The following is a 19,134-nucleotide window of genomic DNA, read 5'->3' on the forward strand; positions in this document are numbered from 1 at the left end:
CATTTAAATATTGATCTAGACATCCAAAACAGTGGAGGCTGCTGAGGGGAGGGCGGCTCATAATAATACCTGAAACGGTGTAAATGGATTGACATCAGACACATGGAAACCGTGTGTCTGATGTATTTGATACCATTCCACCTCTACATTTCCACGAGCCCGTTCTCCCCAATTAAGGTGCCACCAACCTCCTGTGTATCCAAATGTCTGGAGACAATGTTCAACCTTTTAGAGGAGCCTTTCTGCCTTTCTATTTGCTCTTTTTGTTGTCCTATGAATTTCATTTAGAGACTTAACTGTGGGTCGACTGATCCAGGTTTAAAAATGTATCACAATATAGCTCCATCTATTGGACGTCCGAATGCGGTGCAACTGTGGTTAAAGCGGCTCTACGCTCTGCAAAATGAATAACGCCCTTCCTGTAATGAAATTGCCTACAGGTTAGCAATTGCCTATACATACTTGGGTTTAACATCATCTTGGTTACTTCTAAGATTCTTGAAAATTGTTTGCTCATACGCCCATTATCATATTGCAAATACCACGACCTGTGTCATGCCACATCATGTATACGTCTAAGGAAAAGCGTGAGCTGGCGCACACCCAGAGAAATGATTTTGTGGAGAGGTGGTGACTAACGGCGAGAAAACTGTAAGCTATCAAAAATAAATAGAGAGTCGCACGCTATAAATAAACTTCCTGTCATTTCTTTGGGTAAACCACCGACGTTTCGGCATCGCTGTGCCTTCCTCAGAGGAACGTTGTGAATGCTTGAGCCAGGTTATGTCGACAAACAGTGCAACTAGTGCAACCAATGACAATAGTGAGGGGGTGTGTCATAGTTACTAGGTTGATGAGAATGAATTGAGTGAAACCGTTACAAGACAATAGTTTACAACATGTTGAATATATTAGGCTATCGTTATCATATGGCAACATAATTAGATATTGTACATCATATTAGCATCAACATACATTATTGTTGAATTTTATTTCATATATATTTATTTGCTTCCATTACATTTCATTTTTGTTACATGTCATCTTTTGGTTCAACCATAATGCATAATAAGCACGCTGATAGGCTGTAGAAAGAATGTATTCATTTATAAGAAGGGGAAATGTTCATAAGAAGGGCTTGAGATCAACGTCAATATTCAGACCACTAGGGGTCAGTGTTTTTAGACAGGATATCCTGTAGGCCTCCCTGTGTAGTAGTAGGGTCTCGATGTTACCTCCTCTCCTAGGTAGAGTAACAAATCAAATCAAATAGTATTAGTCACATGCACCGAATACAACAGGTGTAGACCTTACAGTGAAATGCTTACTTACAAGCCCCTAACCAACAATGCAGTTGAAAAAATGTGAATAAGAAATAAAAGTAACAAGTAGTTAAAGAGCAACAGTAAAATAACAATAGCGAGGCTATATACAGGGGGGACCGATACAGAGTCAATGTGCGAGGGCACTGGTTAGTCGAGGTAATTGAGGTAATGTGTTCAGTTATGCATTGTTTAAATTGTCTTTTTGTTTGTCCTATCTATGCTTTCCCACATGAACAGGTGATGAGATAGATTTCTCCCTTTGTCTTGCATGAGATGATACCCCGAGCAGAGATTTTTCGACCTGTATGTGGGTGTCTGAAGAAGGATGTTTATGTGGTGCTACTGCACTGGGTGCATCAGCCACATTCGTAGTTCCCATTTGGAATGGGTGTCAGGAGTGTCAGAGTGGGCTCAGGGGTCACGTCAGACTAAGCTATCCCCAATACTGTGGCCATGCTTGTAGACCACCAGTATGACACGCCTCCTCACTATTGTCATTGGTGGCACTAATTGCACTGTTTGTCTACATAACCTGGCTCAAGCATTCGCAACGTTCCCCTGAGGAAGGCACAGTGATGCCAAAACGTTGGTGGTTTACCCAATAAATTACTGGAAGTTTATATCAAGCGTGTGCGACTCTCTTTATTTAAAATAGAACTTATATGGGATGTTACATATCCCACATCCCATATAAGTTAGTTGTTAGTTGTCTGCGTCTTGTCATAGCAATGTTAAAAAGACTACTAGAGACACGCTGACTACATCTCATATGTATGCAGAAAGCTGCTTCCATCTTATCATAGGGATCCCAATCTCCCCATCGTACTTCTATGTTAAATAGATGACCCACTCCACAGCTAATTGCCTCCCCCCCCCCCCCCCCCCCCAAAAAAAAACACAAAAAAAAAACCAGAAAGAACATACTTGACTAGTGTGGTGATATTCTTTCAATCTGAAAAACTAAAGCAGACCCAGTACTTTGGGACTCGAGTTTGACTCGAGTTTGCATGGACTTCCGACCCCTCTTAGCTAACGTAAACAACGCAGCACATTTGACTGATAAGGGAGAGAGCGTTTCAAGGAAACCGAGCCAATGTCTGGTTTTATTTGTAGTGTCTGGAAGTTCCATCTCACTTTTCACCCTGTGACCCTGGCTAAGATAGCACAATGGCATTACCACAGTCGCTACTCCCCCACCTCCTCAATTGGCCAATCACTTCTTCTCATCTTGGTGTCCCCACATAGCAAGAGAGAGGGCACTAATGCTGCGTTCATGACAAAGTAGGAAGCTAGTAATTTCCACTTGTTCAGTCTTAAAGCTACAATATGTAACTTTTTGGGCAACCCTAGCAAATTCACATAAAAATATGAGTAATAGAACGTTCATTGAAAGCAAGTCTAAGAAGCGGTAGATCTGTTCTATGTATGCTATTTCTATGCTTCCCTTTCTGTAGTTTTGTTTTTGAGTCTTTTACTTTGGTTGTATATTTTTGGTTATGGAAAACACCGGTTTAGTCAGTACAATGATTCTCTACACAATGACTGCTTGTTTTGTCATGCAAACTGAAATTAGGCGAACTATTAGAATTTTAGCAACCAGGATATGGCTGAGCGATTTCTGCATAGTGCTTCTTAAAATACGAGTTGGATGCATTCACATGCTTTGAACCAATTGAGAAACACAAATTGGCTGAAGGCAAACAAGCTGTGTCAACCCTAATCAAAAAGTACACATTAAGCTCACAAACAAATGATAGTGTTTAAAAACCATATTAATAGATTGCTTTTTATAAATAGTGTTTTGTTGTTGCATTTAACTGCCGAAAATACTGTTATCGAGTTATTTCCTTAATATGTGAGTTCAGCACGTGAGTAATATGCGAGTTCAGCAAGAGTTCAGCATGTAGGATAAATCGGAGCTCAGGTGTGATAGACTTATTTACCAATAGTAATTACCAGTTGGAGGGACATTCAACAGGATTTTTCCCAGCTGTATGTGGTAAATACCATCTTCCCACTTGGTTATGAAAGCAGCATAATAGCAACAGTAACGACTGGCTAAATGAGTCAGACTGCACCATCAATACAACTCATAAAGGAGGAGGAAAGTGAACGACTATTACAAATCTTTGGTTTACAAAAACCATTTAAGGAACAATAAAATGTCTACGTTTCTAAGTAGATCGGGTTGTGTTAACTCACCTATGTGGCGCTGTTGTGTTGCTCAGAGCATTATGGACAAGTTTGAGAAACTGGGCCATCTTCTTCCACAGAATATTCTCCACAGGGTTGTCCGATTCAAGCTTGATCGAGTGGATTTTTCCCATTTCTGTCGCAATCAATCTACAGAAGGGGGGGAAAAAATGTAGAATTGTATAACATAACTACAAATGAGACTGAGCCAAGATATTGCACACAAAAAAAAGCGACCTGACTTCTTGACCCGTTTCACTTGGCTTGGACCCAGTCAGCCCTCCGCCCACAATTAAGAAGGTAAGAGACCTTATTCAAACATCTCTGTGAGGTACTGTCCGTTTTCCAGCCGAGTCTTAATGGTGAAAGATCTCGTCCTCCTCATCCACAACATTTTGGGGTTCAATTTGGCAGAACTATTTTCCTGTAATGATTCATCTGGCCGGTGAACAGTAGGATTTAACTAAATTGATCCAGAGTTGACCTACAATCAAGTGTAGAACCTAAGGAACCTAAAATTGATCAATGGGAGTAAAAACTGCTGGTTTAGAGAACCTAAGGAAACTGGTTCAGGAGATCAAAGGAAATGTATCCAGGGATTAAATCTAAGGAAACTGATTTACATTAAATAATAGGCATAATATATATAATTAAATACAAGCACAATATACAGTATATAACTGATTTGCACACATGAGAGGTAGTGAATTACCCGATAGTGAGGTAGTGAGCATATTTAATGAGGTTGGTAAAAGTAAGTCAGAAGGTTGAAGGTCATGGACAGAATTTTGACTGTAATTGTTTGGTTGGTATTAGTACAGTTTTGAGTCCAACAAACATACTCTTTACTCTGGTACCCACTGAGAAATCATTATCCAGACCCAAATCTAAATCAGCGCCCCAAACTCACACTCTGAGAGTCTTACATAAAGTAACACACACACACACACACACACACACACACACACACACACACACACACACACACACACACACACACACACACACACACACACACACACACACACACACACACACCCAGCCAGCCAGCCAGCCAGCCAGCCAGCATGCCGGTGCTACCCTCTAAGAACCGGTTTTGTTCTCTGATAGCTCAGCGACCCTATCCTCTCCTCTGATACTCCTAAAAAACAGAGTACTGCCATGACCCCCCCCCCTCCCCCAGACACATGAATGGATAACCCTCTCATTCCTCCATTCCCATGCTCCACTGTTATGATACACTTTCAGATCCAATGTGAGACCCACTGGATTGACACTGCTACTGCACCCTATGAAAATGACGCGTTCCTACGTCATACTTCCAGGTTCATGTACCATAATCTCTTGACTAGACTTCAAGATGATATATAATCAAATTCACGAAAAACAAAGTCATTTCAGATATATATATAAAACTATATTCATATTTGTGTATTGATTAAATCCCACCTGATGCTTTTTATCAAGATATTTGACGCTCAAGACATAAGACACTTCGCTGAGAGTTAGAACATTTGCATTGGAACTACAGTGCCTTCAGAAACTAGTCGTACCCCTTGACTTATTCTCAAGTTTGTTGTGTTACAGCCTGAATTCCAAATGAATTAAATATTTGTTTTTCTCACCCATATACACACACACAACACCCCACAATGATAAAGTGTTCTTTAGAAATGTTTGCTTATTATTGAAAATGAAATATTCCATTTACATACACTGGACAAAAATATAAGCACAACATGCAACAATTTCTAAGATTTGACTGAGTAACCAATACAGTCCATATAAGGTAATTAGTCAATTGAAATAAATTAATGAATCCCTAAACTTTGGATTTCACCTGACTGGGAATACAGATATACATCTGTTGGTCACAGATACTGTACCTAAAAGGGTAGAGGCGTGGATCAGAAAACCTGTCAGTATCTGCTGTAGTGTGCAGCACGACACATTTCCTTCGCATAGAGTTGATCAGGCTGTTGATCGAGGCCTGTGAATTGTTGTCCCACTTCTCTTTAATGCGAAGTTGCTGGATATTGGCGATAACTGGAACACGCTGTCATACACGTCGATCCAGAGCATCGCAAGGAAACTGGGTGACATGTCAATGGGTGACATGTCTGGTGAGTACACAGGCCATGGAAGAACTGGGACGTTTTCAGCTTCCGGCAATTGGGTACAGATCATTATCACGCGTTATCATGCAGAAACATGAGGTCATGGTGGTGGATGAATGGCACGACAATGAACCTCAGGATCTCATCATGGTATCTCTGTGCATTTAAAATGCAACTGTGTTCATTGTGTTACATCTGCTCCTGCCATGCCCTCTACTGCTCATCCTGTGTCTCTTTGACCTGCCGCCACTCCCCCAGTGCTCTCTCTCCCTCTCCCTCTCTCTGTGTGTGGGATTGTGTGGGCGGAGACAGGTGTGCTGGAGTCAGAGCAGATCCCCACCAGCTGCAACCTGTTTCATAATCAAGACCTCCACAAATACTCAGTTCTTCCACTTCCACACTGCCAGATCGTAATCTCTGCTCAGTCAGTCTACGTTTCTAGCCGTTTGTTACTATTTAGAGCCTGTTATCCTGTTGTGCCTGTTTTCCTTGTCTGACACGGTTTTCCTCTCCGCTACAGTTCTGGCCCCCCTGACTCTGGTCCCTGTCTCCGGTCCCACTTCTCCTCATCCTGCTACTCTGCCCTGGATTCCCCACTCTACTGCTCCCTTGGATTCCCCTCTGGACCTGCTTACCCTGTCCCAACACCTCTCGCTCCAGCCTCAGTCGCCGCACCTGGTTTCCTGCAACCCATCCGAGCTTCCCCTGGCCTGCACTCCATATTCCCCGTGTTCCAATAAATACCTTGGTTACTTCCTCCCAGTTGTAATGGGGTGCGTAACTGGTGGCAGTGAAGTCAGACACAGGAGAGCAGAACTAGGTAATAGCTGGAGCAGTTTAATTTCAAAACCAACGGAATAAAGAATAAACCAATGGGTACCAGTAAACATGTGCACTTACAATAAACAATTCCACACAAAGACAGAGGGGGGGGGGGGGGCAGAGGGTTAAATACACAACACCAGTCGTCCACCGCAGGAGCCTCGGTCTGACTCTGATACCAAGGTGACAGAACCGGCTGATACCCCAGTACGCACTGGAAGGGGGAGAGGTTAGTGGAGGAGTGGCGGAGCGAGTTCTGGACCATCTCTGCCCAGGGCACAAATGCCGCCCATTCCCCCGGCCGGTCCTGGCAATAAGACCTCAGAAACCTACCCACATCCTGGTTAACTCTCTCCACCAGCCCGATACTCTCGGGGTGAAAACCCGAGGTAAGGCTGATCGAGGCCCTCCAAGACCCTCGAAGTGAACTGGGGACCCCGTTCAGACTCTATATCCTCAGGCACCCCGTAGTGCCGGGAGACGTGCGTAAACAAGGCCTCCGCAGTCTGTAGGGCTGTAGGGAGACCGGGCAGAGGAAAGAGACGTCAGGACTTAGAGAAACGATCCACAACAACCAGGATCGTGGTGTTTCCCTGGGATGAGGGAGATCGGTCGGGAAATCGATCGACAGTTGCGACCATGGCCGTTGTGGAACGGGTAAGGGGTGTAGCTTACCTCTGGGCAGGTGTCTAGGAGCCTTACACTAAGTGCACACATTCTTGGCCAAAGTGGGCCATCAGTACTTCCCACTCAGACAGCGCACCGTCCGACCGAGGCCTGGATGACCAGAGGAAGGTGACCCAAAAGATCAACCGATCACGGACAGCAGACGGAACGTACAGATGCCCAGCGAGACACTGAAGGGGAGCACGCTCTGCATGTAACGCCTGCTCAATGTCCGCGTCCAGCCCCCATACTACCAGTGCCACCAGGCAGGAGGCCGGGAGTATGGGGGTGGGATCCATGGGCCGCTCCTCTGTGTCATTCAGCCGGGACAGTGTGTCTGCCTTCACATTCTGGGAACCTGGTCTACCCGGACTATTTGCATTGACACCCTTCCCCCATCCCCATTTTTTTTACGCTGCTGCTACTCTCTGTTTATTATCTATACATAGTCACTTTACCTCTACCTACATGTACTTATTACCTCGACTAGCCTGTGCTTTAATTATTTGTTATTTTTCTATTTTCTTCTTTTATTATTATTTATGTATTTTTTTGTAAATACTTTCCTGACACTTATTTTTCTTAATTAACTGCATTGTTGGTTTAGGGCTTCTAATTAAGGATTTCACTGTAAGGTCTACACCTATTCGGCACATGACAAATAGAATTTGATTTGATGAGGCTGGTTGGACGTACTGCCAAATTAAAATGACGCTGTAGAAAAATGAACATTACATTCTCTGGCAAAAGCTCTGGACATTCCTGCAGTCACCATGCCAATTTCACGCTCCCTCAGAACTTGAGACATCTGTGGCATTATGTTGTAGGACAATTTGCACATTTTAGTGTGGCTTTTTATTGTTCCCAGTACAAGTTGCATCTGTGTAATGATCATGCTGTTTAATCTGCTTATTGATACTTTAGTGACCTGTCAGGTGGATGGATTATCTTGGCAAAGGAGAAATGCTCACTAACAGGGATGTAAACACATTTGTGCACAACGTTTTTGAGAAATAAGCTTTTTGGATGGAACATTTCTGGGATCTTTTATTTCAGCTCATAAAACATGGCATGGGTCCTCAAAATTCTATAGCTGCACCATCAAGAGCATCACCGCCTGCTATGGTAACTGACCAACACTTTACATGTTGTGTTTATATTTTTCTTAAGTACATGTATTCACACCCCTGAGTCAATGCATGTTCGAATCACCTTTGTCAGTGATTACAGCTGTCACAGTCTTTCTGGGTAAGTCTCTAAGAGCTTTACACACCTGGATTGTACAAAAGCTCTGTCAAATAGGCTGTTGATCATTGCTAGACTACCATTTTAAAGTCTTGCCATAGATTTTCAAGCAGATTTAAGTCAAAACTGTAACTCGGCCACCCAGGAACATTCGTTGTCTTCTTAGTAAGCAAATCCTGTGTAGACTTGTGTTTTAGGTTATTGTCCTGCTGAAAGGTGAATTCATCTCCCAGTGCCTGATGGAAAGCAGACTGAACCCTGAATCCTATAGGATTTTGCCTGTGGTTAGCTGGATTCCATTTATTTGGAATCACTATATATCACTATATATACTACTACTATATATATACTATATCACTATATATCACTATATATATATATATATATATATATATATATATATATATATTTGTATTTAACCCCCCTTTTCTCCCCAATTTCGTGATATCCAATTGCGATCTCATCGCTGCAACTCCCCAACGGGCTCGGGAATGCGTTCCCCAAACATGACCCACCAAACCCTGCTTCTTAACACCCGCCGCTTAACCCTGAAGCCAGTTGCACCAATGTGTTAGAGGAAACACCGTTCAACTGATGACCGATGTCATCCTGCAGGCGCCTGGCCCACCACAAGGAGTCACTAGAGCGCAATGAGCCAAGTGAAGCCCCCCCAGCCAAACCCTCATCTAACCCGGTCGACGCTGGACCAATTGTGCGCCACTCTACGGGACTCCCAGTCATGGCCGGTTGTGACACAGCCTGGGAACGAACCCATGTCTGTAGTGACACCTTAATTACTGCAATGCAGTGCCTTAGACTGCTGCACCACTCGGGAGGCCCATTCTGTTAATTCTTGAAAAACTCCTGAAAAACTACCCAGTCCTTAACGATTTACAAGCATATCCATAACATGATGCAGCCACCACTATGCATGAAAATAATGGAGAGTGGTACTCAGTGATGTGTTGTATTGGATTTAAAAAAAAACACTTTGTATTAAGGAAAAATAGTTAATTGCTTTGACACATTTCTTTGCAGTATTACTTTAGTGACTTGTTGGAAACAGGATGCATGAGATGGAATATGTGTATTCTGTAAAAGCTTCCTTCTTTTCAATCTGTCAATTATGTTAGTGTCAATGTTGTTGATCTAGCCTCAGTTCTCTCCTATCACAGCCATTAAACTCTGTGACTGTTTGAAAGTCACCATAGGCGTCATGATGAAATCCTTGAGGATTTAACAAAAAAAATGGTGTTCTTCAAATCTGTACTGTAAATGTATGTGTAAGACATTTAGAACTTTTCACAGATACCTATAGATGGCAGGCTGTGTGAGCAGTGTGTCGTCCAACACGGTCCCTCTCACAAACTCGTAGCAGATGCCGTTCCGGAAGCTGCAGTAGATCTGCGGGCCGCAGTTGTGAGAGTGGAGTATCTGGAACATCTCCACCTCTCTCTCCCGGTCCACATAGAGCTCTGTCATCCTCCCGTACACACGCACCAGCACGGCCCCTGACTCTTGGAGCGAGCCCACAAAGCAGCCCATCAGCTGGTTGGTGATGCCCTCTGTGAACACCTGAACACAACACAACAACATCAGGATAGTGTCGATAGCGGAAACAATCTTTTCAATTTTTGACCCCTTTTTCTCCCCAATTGGTAGTTACAGTCTTGTTCCATCGCTGCAACTCCCTTACGGACTCGAGAGAGAGAGAGGCGAAGGTTGAGAGCCGTGCCACAGGAGTCGCTAATGCGCGATGGGACAAGAACATCTCTGCCGGCCAAACCCTTCCCGAACCCGGATGACGCTGGGCCAATTGTGCGCCGCAGCCGGCCCCGGTCGGCGCTCCAGGCTGCGACAGAGCCTGGACTCGGCCCCGGGCTGCGACAGAGCCTGGACTCGGCTCCGGGCTGCGACAGAGCCTAGACTCAAATCAGGATCTCTAGTGGAACCTTTAGACCCCTGCGCCACTCGGGAGGACCAGTAACGATCTTGATTCTCATCCCCATATTAACCCTCTCGTGAGCTGTAAGTTCTCTGCTCAGAGGTTTCACAAACAGCGCAAGCTCAGCTGCGATGTCACAGCCCACCCATGTGTATACCTGTTTTGCCGAAACAATATGTATTGTGATTTTCACAATTATGTATGTATTGCAATTTGATACTGTGATTATATTACGATTCGATGTTCCAAACATATTGCTCACCATATATGTCTGATGTAGAGGGACAAGAGAGAGCCATGAGAAAACGAGTTTTGATCAGTCATGGAAATAAAACTGCTGAAAGCAAATGATCTCCCTTTTAAAAAGAAGATGGAGAACAAGCTATGAAGAAAAAATACTGGAGTTTTGGTGCAGGTACAGCCAACTAATCCCAAACAATAATATTGCGAGATTGTCGAAACGATACAATTTATTGTAAACAATTATATCCCAATATGTAACTGTATCGATTTGTTTGAGTGTCTCCCACTCCTCCTGTTTTAAATCAGATTGTATCACTTTTACTGTCACGTTCATTTAATGGAGTAGACCAAGGCGCAGCGTAAGATGAATACATACTTTTTAATGAAGACAAAGAACACTTAACTATACAAAACAACCAACCGTGTCGCTATATAATACTAGTGCAGACACAGGCAACTAGACATAGACAATAACCCACAAATAACCCACAAATTACAAAAAAAATATGATTATGGCTGCCTAAATATGGTTCCCAATCAGAGACAACGATAAACAGCTGCCTCTGATTGGTTCTCAATCTAAGCAACCATAGACATACAAAACACCTAGATAGTAAACAACCCCATAAACATACAAAACCCCTAGACAGTACAAAAACACATCTCACCCTTGTCACACCCTGACCTTACCAAAAGAATAAAGAAAGGGCGTGACATTTAGGCATGATGTCTACATCAATTATGTTTTGTATGCTTAGGGTGAAAGGCCTGTGGACTCAATCTCTGTTCCTCAACAGTCCAAAAATGTCTAAAAATATGAATGAGGAAAGAGAGGAGAAAAGCACACAAAAAGATCAGAATAGATCCAAACAAAGGTCCAAACTGCATGAGATTAAAAATGGAAAGAAGTAGAGGTTTGCAGTGCTGTGGATTGTTCCACGAGGGCAAATACTGTTCCGTAACAAACTAAAACATTACATATAACACGTGTGTCCTAACATCAAGTCATAAGTTCCTGTTTAAAGTAATCGCATAACACTTCAATTGGGCCAGCATTCATACTGTCTTTAAAGTTATGTTATTTTGACAGGTCGCAATAGTTTATGACCTCCAACTTTACACCACAATAAGAATAACAATGTTATGATGATTGAGCCCATGATTAACCAAAGAGAGACAATCCCATCTCTTATTCAAAGCAGTTGGAGACTCGTCCAGGGAGGGAGAGGGGTATGGTCCTACTCATTAAAGGGATGGTTCACTAAAATTCCATACCATTACCATCAAGAATTTGTTCTTAACTGCCTTGCCTAGTTAAACAAAGGTAAATAAAAATAAAATAAATACAAATTCCCTGTAGAAAGTGGCCAGATAAACAAAACCATAGCATTGACTGCTGTCTTACATTGTCCATAGACTGCTTACAGGGTAAGGAAACTAATATGTCATTTTGTAATTTGAGTGAAATATCCCTTTAATTTGAGGAACTATTAAAATGAAACATTAAAACATCCTGCTTGTAAGCATTTATAGTCACTCCAGTGTATTATGTAACTGAGTGGGAAAATTTCAGGGACAAATCCTACAGGCCACTTTCATTACTGAGTATCGACTGGAAATGTTCAGTGTTTATGATGTGGTGTTGTCGCAAAGAGGTATGAGAACCAGTAAATGAATTGGATGAATTGGAGTGCTGTAAGAATTCTTCCATCTTTGCCACGGAAAAAGTAGATTAAGTCTAGGTAGTCCCTCCCGGTTTCAGGATGTTTTATTCGGTTTCATGTCTAATGAACACAACCCAGTCAGTGAAACTAGATGTCTTGGTCTAAGCTCGGCTGAGGATCACTTCTCTATCCAACTGACTGAAAAGTCTCTCTCTCTAATTTATTCTGACTCATATCTATTCAACTTGGCCTCTGAATTATGTTGAACCATGCCTGTCTAGGAGTTGAGATTGACAGAGCAAAGACATTTGAGCCAGACAGAAAAGGTTCAATTCAACCCAGAGAGTTTGAGAGGCTATGCTACCTACTTTTTGAGAATTTCTCGGAGATGTCTATATATCCACTTTTCTCTCGTTTCTGAACAGCTTCGTCTTTATGAACCAAGAGTGTATATTTTTGGATTCATATTTTTTGCTCAGAGTCCTCACCAACCGAGATACAATAGTGATTGAGAGGGCTTGAGGGGGAAATCTGGGGGTTATAGCGTTCATCTCTCTGTGTGCTTAAACTAGACCTGTTCTAGATTGAGAGGTCAGTCCCGCTCCACTGTGACCCTGACAAACATAGATCCTATTTCTCTGGGAGATTGCCCCACTGTTTGCACACACGAATGGAGACCTCAAGAGAATCTATGTTAGCTGAGGACAGACGTTCTACGTGAATCCTATGGTTTTCTATGACCTTATTGCTGAGGTTGTTACCTCTGAGTGGTCTGTTTGAAGGTTGAGGGGAATGTTTTTTCATTGAAACATGTTCAAGGTCTGATGCGCACGAGAACAACTAGGGGTTAATACTACTCACTTCTCAGAATACTAATTCTTCTCGCTTACATTCCAATGGGCAGAACTGGTTGAAATGACAGCATTACAATGTCATTTCAACCAGTTTTGCCCATTGGCATACTGATGTGACAATTTGATACCTTCACTTACCTTCATCTTGATGTCCTGTGGCTTCCACTGGGGCCTCAGTCTCCCGAGGAGCTCTAGGACACCGCCGCGAGGCTTCTGCTCATCCACACACACATCCAGGTGCAGGAGCTGACCCCTGGTGCATTTAGAGCCACCCTCCATGGCCCCCTGAAGCAGGGTTACTACTCAAGATGGGTCAGGGTCTGAAACTTGGTCGGAGGAAGTCGGCCCAAGCTGGTTAAGTCGTTTTTAGACCACGTTGACCGGTAGCCAGACCAAGTTGAGTGGTAGTCCAACCAAGATAGTGTAGTGGAGTAGTATTTAGAACAAGTTGAGCGGCGTTCCGACCAACTAGTAGTAGTAAGTCCCGAGTGTCGTTCAACCAAGTGATGTAAAAGTGATGTCCAAATATTCTCAGTCCAACATGCGCTTTTCAGACAGTGTTCAGACACAGCGTTGTCTTGCGGTGGTGTGGGCCCAGTCAAACTGTCATTATGTGAGCTAACTTGTCACCTATTTGTCCAGTCGTGTGTCCAGTGACTCAGCATGCAACACCAGCTGGCTTATCAAAGCACATCTCCACGAATCCAGGTTCAGTTAGTTTGTGGGGGTTACACATTAACCATCAAACTCACAGACACTAGTCACAGCCAAAGCTAAAACATACTATAGACATGGGCTAAATGTTAACAATTTGTGTGGCCGCCTGTCTAGAACATGTACCTTTGACTGCAGGCGGAAATCACTAATGTGCTGCAGATTGTGTGCGATGGGTGAAGAAGATTTTTGATAGAGTTGGCTGGGGTAATTGCAAAGACGTTTTACCAAGGGAATTGTCTGAGTAAATAAATAAAAACATTTTTTGCTTTGAGGGCACTATGGTGTTGAACGCTGAGCTGTAGTCAATGAATAGCGTTCTCACATAGGTGTTCCATTTGTCCAGGTGGGAAAGGGCATTGTGGAGTGCAATAGAGATAGCATCATCTGTAGATCTGTTGGGGCAGAATGCAAATTGGAGTGGATCTAGGGTTTCTGGGATAATGGTGTTGATGTTAGCCAGGACCAGCCTTTCAAAGCACTTCATGGCTACAGTGAGTGCTACGGGTGCTACGGGTTGGTAATCATTTAGACAGGTTACCTTAGTGTTCTTGGGCACAGGGACTATGGTGGTCTGCTTGAAACATGTTGGTATTAGACTCAGTCAGGGAGAAGTTGAAAATGTCAGTGAAGCCACATATGCCAGTTGATCAGCGCATGCTCGGCGTACACATCCTGGTAATCTGTCTGGCCCTGCGGCCTTGTGAATGTTCACCTGTTTAAAGGCTTTACTCACAGAGAGGAGAGCGTGGACACACAGTCGTCTGGAACAGCTGATGCTCTCATGCACGCTTCAGTGTTGCTGGCCTCGAAGTGAGCATATTAAGTAATTTAGCTCATCTGGTAGGTTCGTGTCACTGGGCAGATAGAGGCTGTGCTTCCCTTTGTAGTCTGTAATAGTTTGCAAGCCCTGCCACATCCGACGAGAGTCAGAGCCGGTGCGGTACGATTCAATCTTAGTCCTGTATTGATGCTTCGCCTGTTTGATGGTTCGTCGGAGTGCATAGCGGGATTTCTTATAAGCTTCCTGGTTAGAGCCCCGCTCCCTGAAAGCGGCAGCTCTAACCTTTTGCTCAGTACAGATGTTGGCTGTAATCCATGGCTTCTGGTTGGGGTATGTACGTACAGTCACTGTGGGGACAACATCATCGATGCACTAACTGATGAAGCCAGTGACTGATGTCATCGGAAGAATCCCGGAACATATTCCGGTCTGTGCTGGCAAAACAGTCCTGTAGCTTAGCATCTGCGTCATCTGACCAATTCTTTATTGACCGAGTCACTGGTACTTCCTGCTTTAGTTTTTGCTTGTAAGCAGGAATCAGGGGGATAGAATTATGGTCAGATTTGCAAAATGGAGGGCGAGGGAGAGCTTTGTACGCGTCTCTGTGTGTGGAGTAAAGGTGGTCTAGATTGTTTTTCCCCCTCTGGTTGCACATTTAACATGCTGGCAGAAATGAGGTGAAACAGATTTAAGTTTCCTTGCATTAAAGTCCCCAGCCACTAGGAGTGCCACCTCTGAATGAGCATTTTCCTGTTTGCTTATGGCCATATACAGCACATTGTGTGCACTCTTAGTGCTAGCATCGGTTTCTGGTGGTAAATAGACAGCAAAAAAGAATATAGATGAAAACTCCCTTGGATAATAGTGTGGTCTACAGCTTATCATGAGATACTCTACCTCAGGAGAGCAAAACATTGAGACTTCCTTAATATTAGATTTCGTGCACCAGCTGTTGTTTACAAATATACACAGACCGTCACTCCTTGTCTTACTGGAGGTGGCTGTTCTTGCCAATGCAGCATAAACCCCGCCAGCTGTATGTTGTTCATGTTGTCATTCAGCCACGCCGCGTGAAACACAAGATATTACAGTTAGTCTATTTTGTTATCCAATGATTGTACGTTGGCTAATAGGACTGATGTTAGAGGAAGATTACCCACTCGCCGTCGGATCCTAACAAGGCACCCGACCTATGTCCTGATATCTCCGTCTCTTTCTCATGCGAATCACAGGGATTTGGGGCTTGTCGGTGTCTGAAGTAAATCATTTGCGTCCAACTCGTTCGTCCAGTACGAGGTGAGTAATCGCTGTCATCATATCTAGAAGCTATTTTCGATCATTAGAGACGGTGGCAGGAACATTATGAACAAAATAAGTTTCAAATAACGCAAAAAAAAAAACACACACAATAGTACAATTGGTTAGGAGACCGTAAAATGGCAGCCATCTCCTCCGGCAACATTATACACAGCCATCTCTGTGGTGTTCTTTAAAACTTATTTAAACATCATTTAGCATCCTTTCAGCATGACTAATCATGCTACTTCACTGCCATGGAATGTGTTAAATGGGAAGTTTTTACTACGTGATGTTAGATGGTTCGGTTTTCTGTTTAAAAAAAAAACTGAACCATGCATTACAGTTTCTCGTTTTAGGGTGAGGAGTCATCTAACATCAAGTTGTAAAAACCTAAACTTCCCCTTTAACATTCTACCATATTGAATAACAGTCTGTTTACATTTTTAATTATTCAGAACATGGTCCAAAGTTCTACATTTACATAATTACAGTAATTGCTTAGAAGTCAAGAATGTGCTGATAATCATGAATTCAATATTTCCTAGGCTTTTAGACGCAAATTAAATTCAGTTGTCATCAAAGGGCATCAAAGAAGTTGTGTACTGAGAGATATGAGTGTACACATAAATTATTTAGAAGAACAGTATAAAGGGTGCTGGGGGGCACACAGACAGACAGACACACTTTCTTTTCTGTCTTTCCTTCACTTTTTCTCACAGACTTTCACTTCGTCACTACCCCCCCCCTCTCACTGAGGCGTTGATCAATGCGATTACAACCTATACTCACCCTCTCAAAAAGGCAGCTGAACGTTATCATCACTATGCTTTCAACAATTCAAAAGCACAACCAAATTCCAATGGAAAAAAACGCTGTCTGATTTTTGGTTTAGTTGTCACCCAAATGTCTATCAATGCGTTTTCAAACATTTAAAAATACAGCAAAGTTCAAATGGGAATATGTCAGATATTTTGTTTATTCAATCAACAGATTGTTATCACTGTGCTTCATCTATCAAAACCAAATTACCTAGAATGCAGTTGAGATTACATTAAAAAGACATTGCGCAAGTGATCAATGCCATTCGAGATGTTGAGCGGACTGTTACAGCAGTTGTGAAGATTTCCACAAAACTGTGACCTATGCATGCCATGCTATCTTGAACATGCACACTTTATATGATTACATAAGACATTTTTAGTTACAGTAACCTCAAATGAATGTGTTACGCATTTTAAGGATTAATGTTACATTTGTTTGTAAGATAGCCTTAAACTGTAGGCTATTTACTGTATTACAAAAGTAATATTGAATTGTGTTTGGTTCACAACGCAACCAAATCTCCTATACAGTCATGGCCAAAAGTTTTGAGAATGACACAAATATTAATTTCCACAAAGTTTGCTGCTTCAGTGTCTTTAGATATTTTTGTCAGATGTTACTATGGAATACTGAAGTGTAATTATAAGCATTTCATAAGTATCAAAGACTTATATTGACAGTTGACATGAAGTTGATGCAAAGAGTCAATATTTGCAGTGTTGACCATTCTTTTTCAAGACCTCTGCAATCCACATTGGCATGCTGTCAATTAACTTCTGGGCCACATCCTGACTGATGGCAGCCCATTCTTGCATAATCAATGCTTGGAGTTTGTCAGAATTTGTGGGGTTTTGTTTGTCCACCCGCCTCTTGAGAATTGACCACAAGTTCTCAATGGGATTAAGGTATGGGGAGTTTCCATGGACCTAAAATATCGATGTTTTGTTCTTAGTCTACACTTTTGCCTCATGGCAAGGTGCTCCATCATGCTGGAAAAGGCATTGTTCCTCACCAAACTGTTCCTGGATGATTGGGAGAAGTTGCACTCAGAGGATGTGTTGGTACCATTCTTTATTCATGGCTGTGTTCAAAATTGTGAGTGAGCCCATTCCTTTGGCTGAGAAGCAACCCCACACATGAATGGTCTAAGGATGCTTTACTGTTGGCATGACACAAGACTGATGGTAGCGCTCACCTTGTCCGGATGCCCCAAACAATCGGAAAGGGAATTCATCAGAGAAAATGACTTTACCACAGTCCTCAGCAGTCCAATCACTGTACCTTTTGCAGAATATCAGTCTGCCCCTGATGTTTTTCCTGGAGAGAAGTGGCTTCTTTGCTGTCCTTCTTGACATCAGGCCATCCTTCAAAAGTCTTCACCTCACTGTGCATGCAGATGCACTCACACCTGCCTGCTGCCATTTCTGAGCAAGCTCTGTACTGGTGGTGCCCCGATCCTGCAGATGAATCAACTTTAGAAGACGGTCCTGGTGCATGCTGGACTTTCTTGGGCGCCCTGAAGCCTTCTTCACAACAATTGAACCGCTCTACTTGAAGTTCTTGATGATCCGATAAATGGTTGATTTAGGTGCAATCTTACTGGCAGCAATATCCTTGCCTGTGAAGCCCTTTTTGTGCAAAGCAATGATGACGGCACGTGTTTCCTTGCAGGTAACCATGGTTGACAGAGGAAGAACAATGATTCCAAGCACCACCCTCCTTTTGAAGCTTCCAGCTTCCTGATCAGTATTCATAACATCCTGGAGTATATGCAAATTGCCATCATACAAACTGAGGCAGCAGACTCAGCAAATTAATATGTGTCATTCTCAAAACTTTTGGCCATGACTGTACTTCAGGAAGTATTCATACCCCTTGACTTTTTCCTCATTTTGTTGTTACAAGATGGGTTTAAAATGGATTTAATTGTAATTTTTCATCAAATTTCTACACAAAAAAACTCTGTAATATCATAGTGGACAAACATTTTTACATTTGTAAAAAATTATTAAGATCTAAAACATGAATATATATTGATTACATAAGTATAATACACCTTTGGCAGCGATAACAGCTGTTAGTCTTTCTGGATAAATCGCTTAGAGTTTTGAACACCTCAATTGTCCAATATTTGCACATTATTCTTTAAAACATTCTTCATGTTCTGTTAAGTTGGTTGTTGATCATTGCTAGACAGACATTTTCAACTCTTCCATAGATTTTCAAGCCGATTTAAGTCAAAACTGTAACTAAGCCACTCAGAAACATTCAATGTCATCTTGGTAAGCAACTCCAGTTTATATTTGGTCTTGTGTTTTAGGTTATTGTCCTGCTGAAAGGTGAATTTGTCTCCCAGTGTCTGTTGGAAAGCAGAATGAACCAGGTTTTCCTCTAGGATTTTGCCTGTGTTTAGTTCGATTCCATTTATTTTTATCCTAAAA

General features: G+C 42.5%; 1 protein-coding gene across 3 annotated transcripts in view; it reads right to left on the reverse strand.

The window, feature by feature from the left end:
- Positions 1-19,134, reverse strand: part of LOC139369089 (ethanolamine kinase 1) — a 64,454-nt gene that overhangs the window by 27,606 nt on the left and 17,714 nt on the right. The window contains exons 1-3 of one of the 3 annotated variants that reach the window (XM_071108616.1): positions 13,213-16,271; positions 9,681-9,943; positions 3,528-3,668 (exon numbers count right to left, since the gene is read on the reverse strand). In XM_071108616.1, coding sequence (XP_070964717.1) covers positions 3,528-3,668; positions 9,681-9,943; positions 13,213-13,353 — 545 coding nt within the window. In that variant the 5' untranslated portion in view covers positions 13,354-16,271. Of the gene's footprint in view, positions 1-3,527; positions 3,669-9,680; positions 9,944-12,588; positions 12,731-13,212; positions 16,272-19,134 lie in introns of those variants that run through there. The other 2 variants (XM_071108617.1, XM_071108618.1) reach the window with 2 other exon arrangements.

This window comes from Oncorhynchus clarkii, chromosome 2 (genome assembly GCF_045791955.1).
Source record: "Oncorhynchus clarkii lewisi isolate Uvic-CL-2024 chromosome 2, UVic_Ocla_1.0, whole genome shotgun sequence".
In the NCBI taxonomy this organism is placed as follows: Eukaryota; Metazoa; Chordata; class Actinopteri; order Salmoniformes; family Salmonidae; genus Oncorhynchus; species Oncorhynchus clarkii.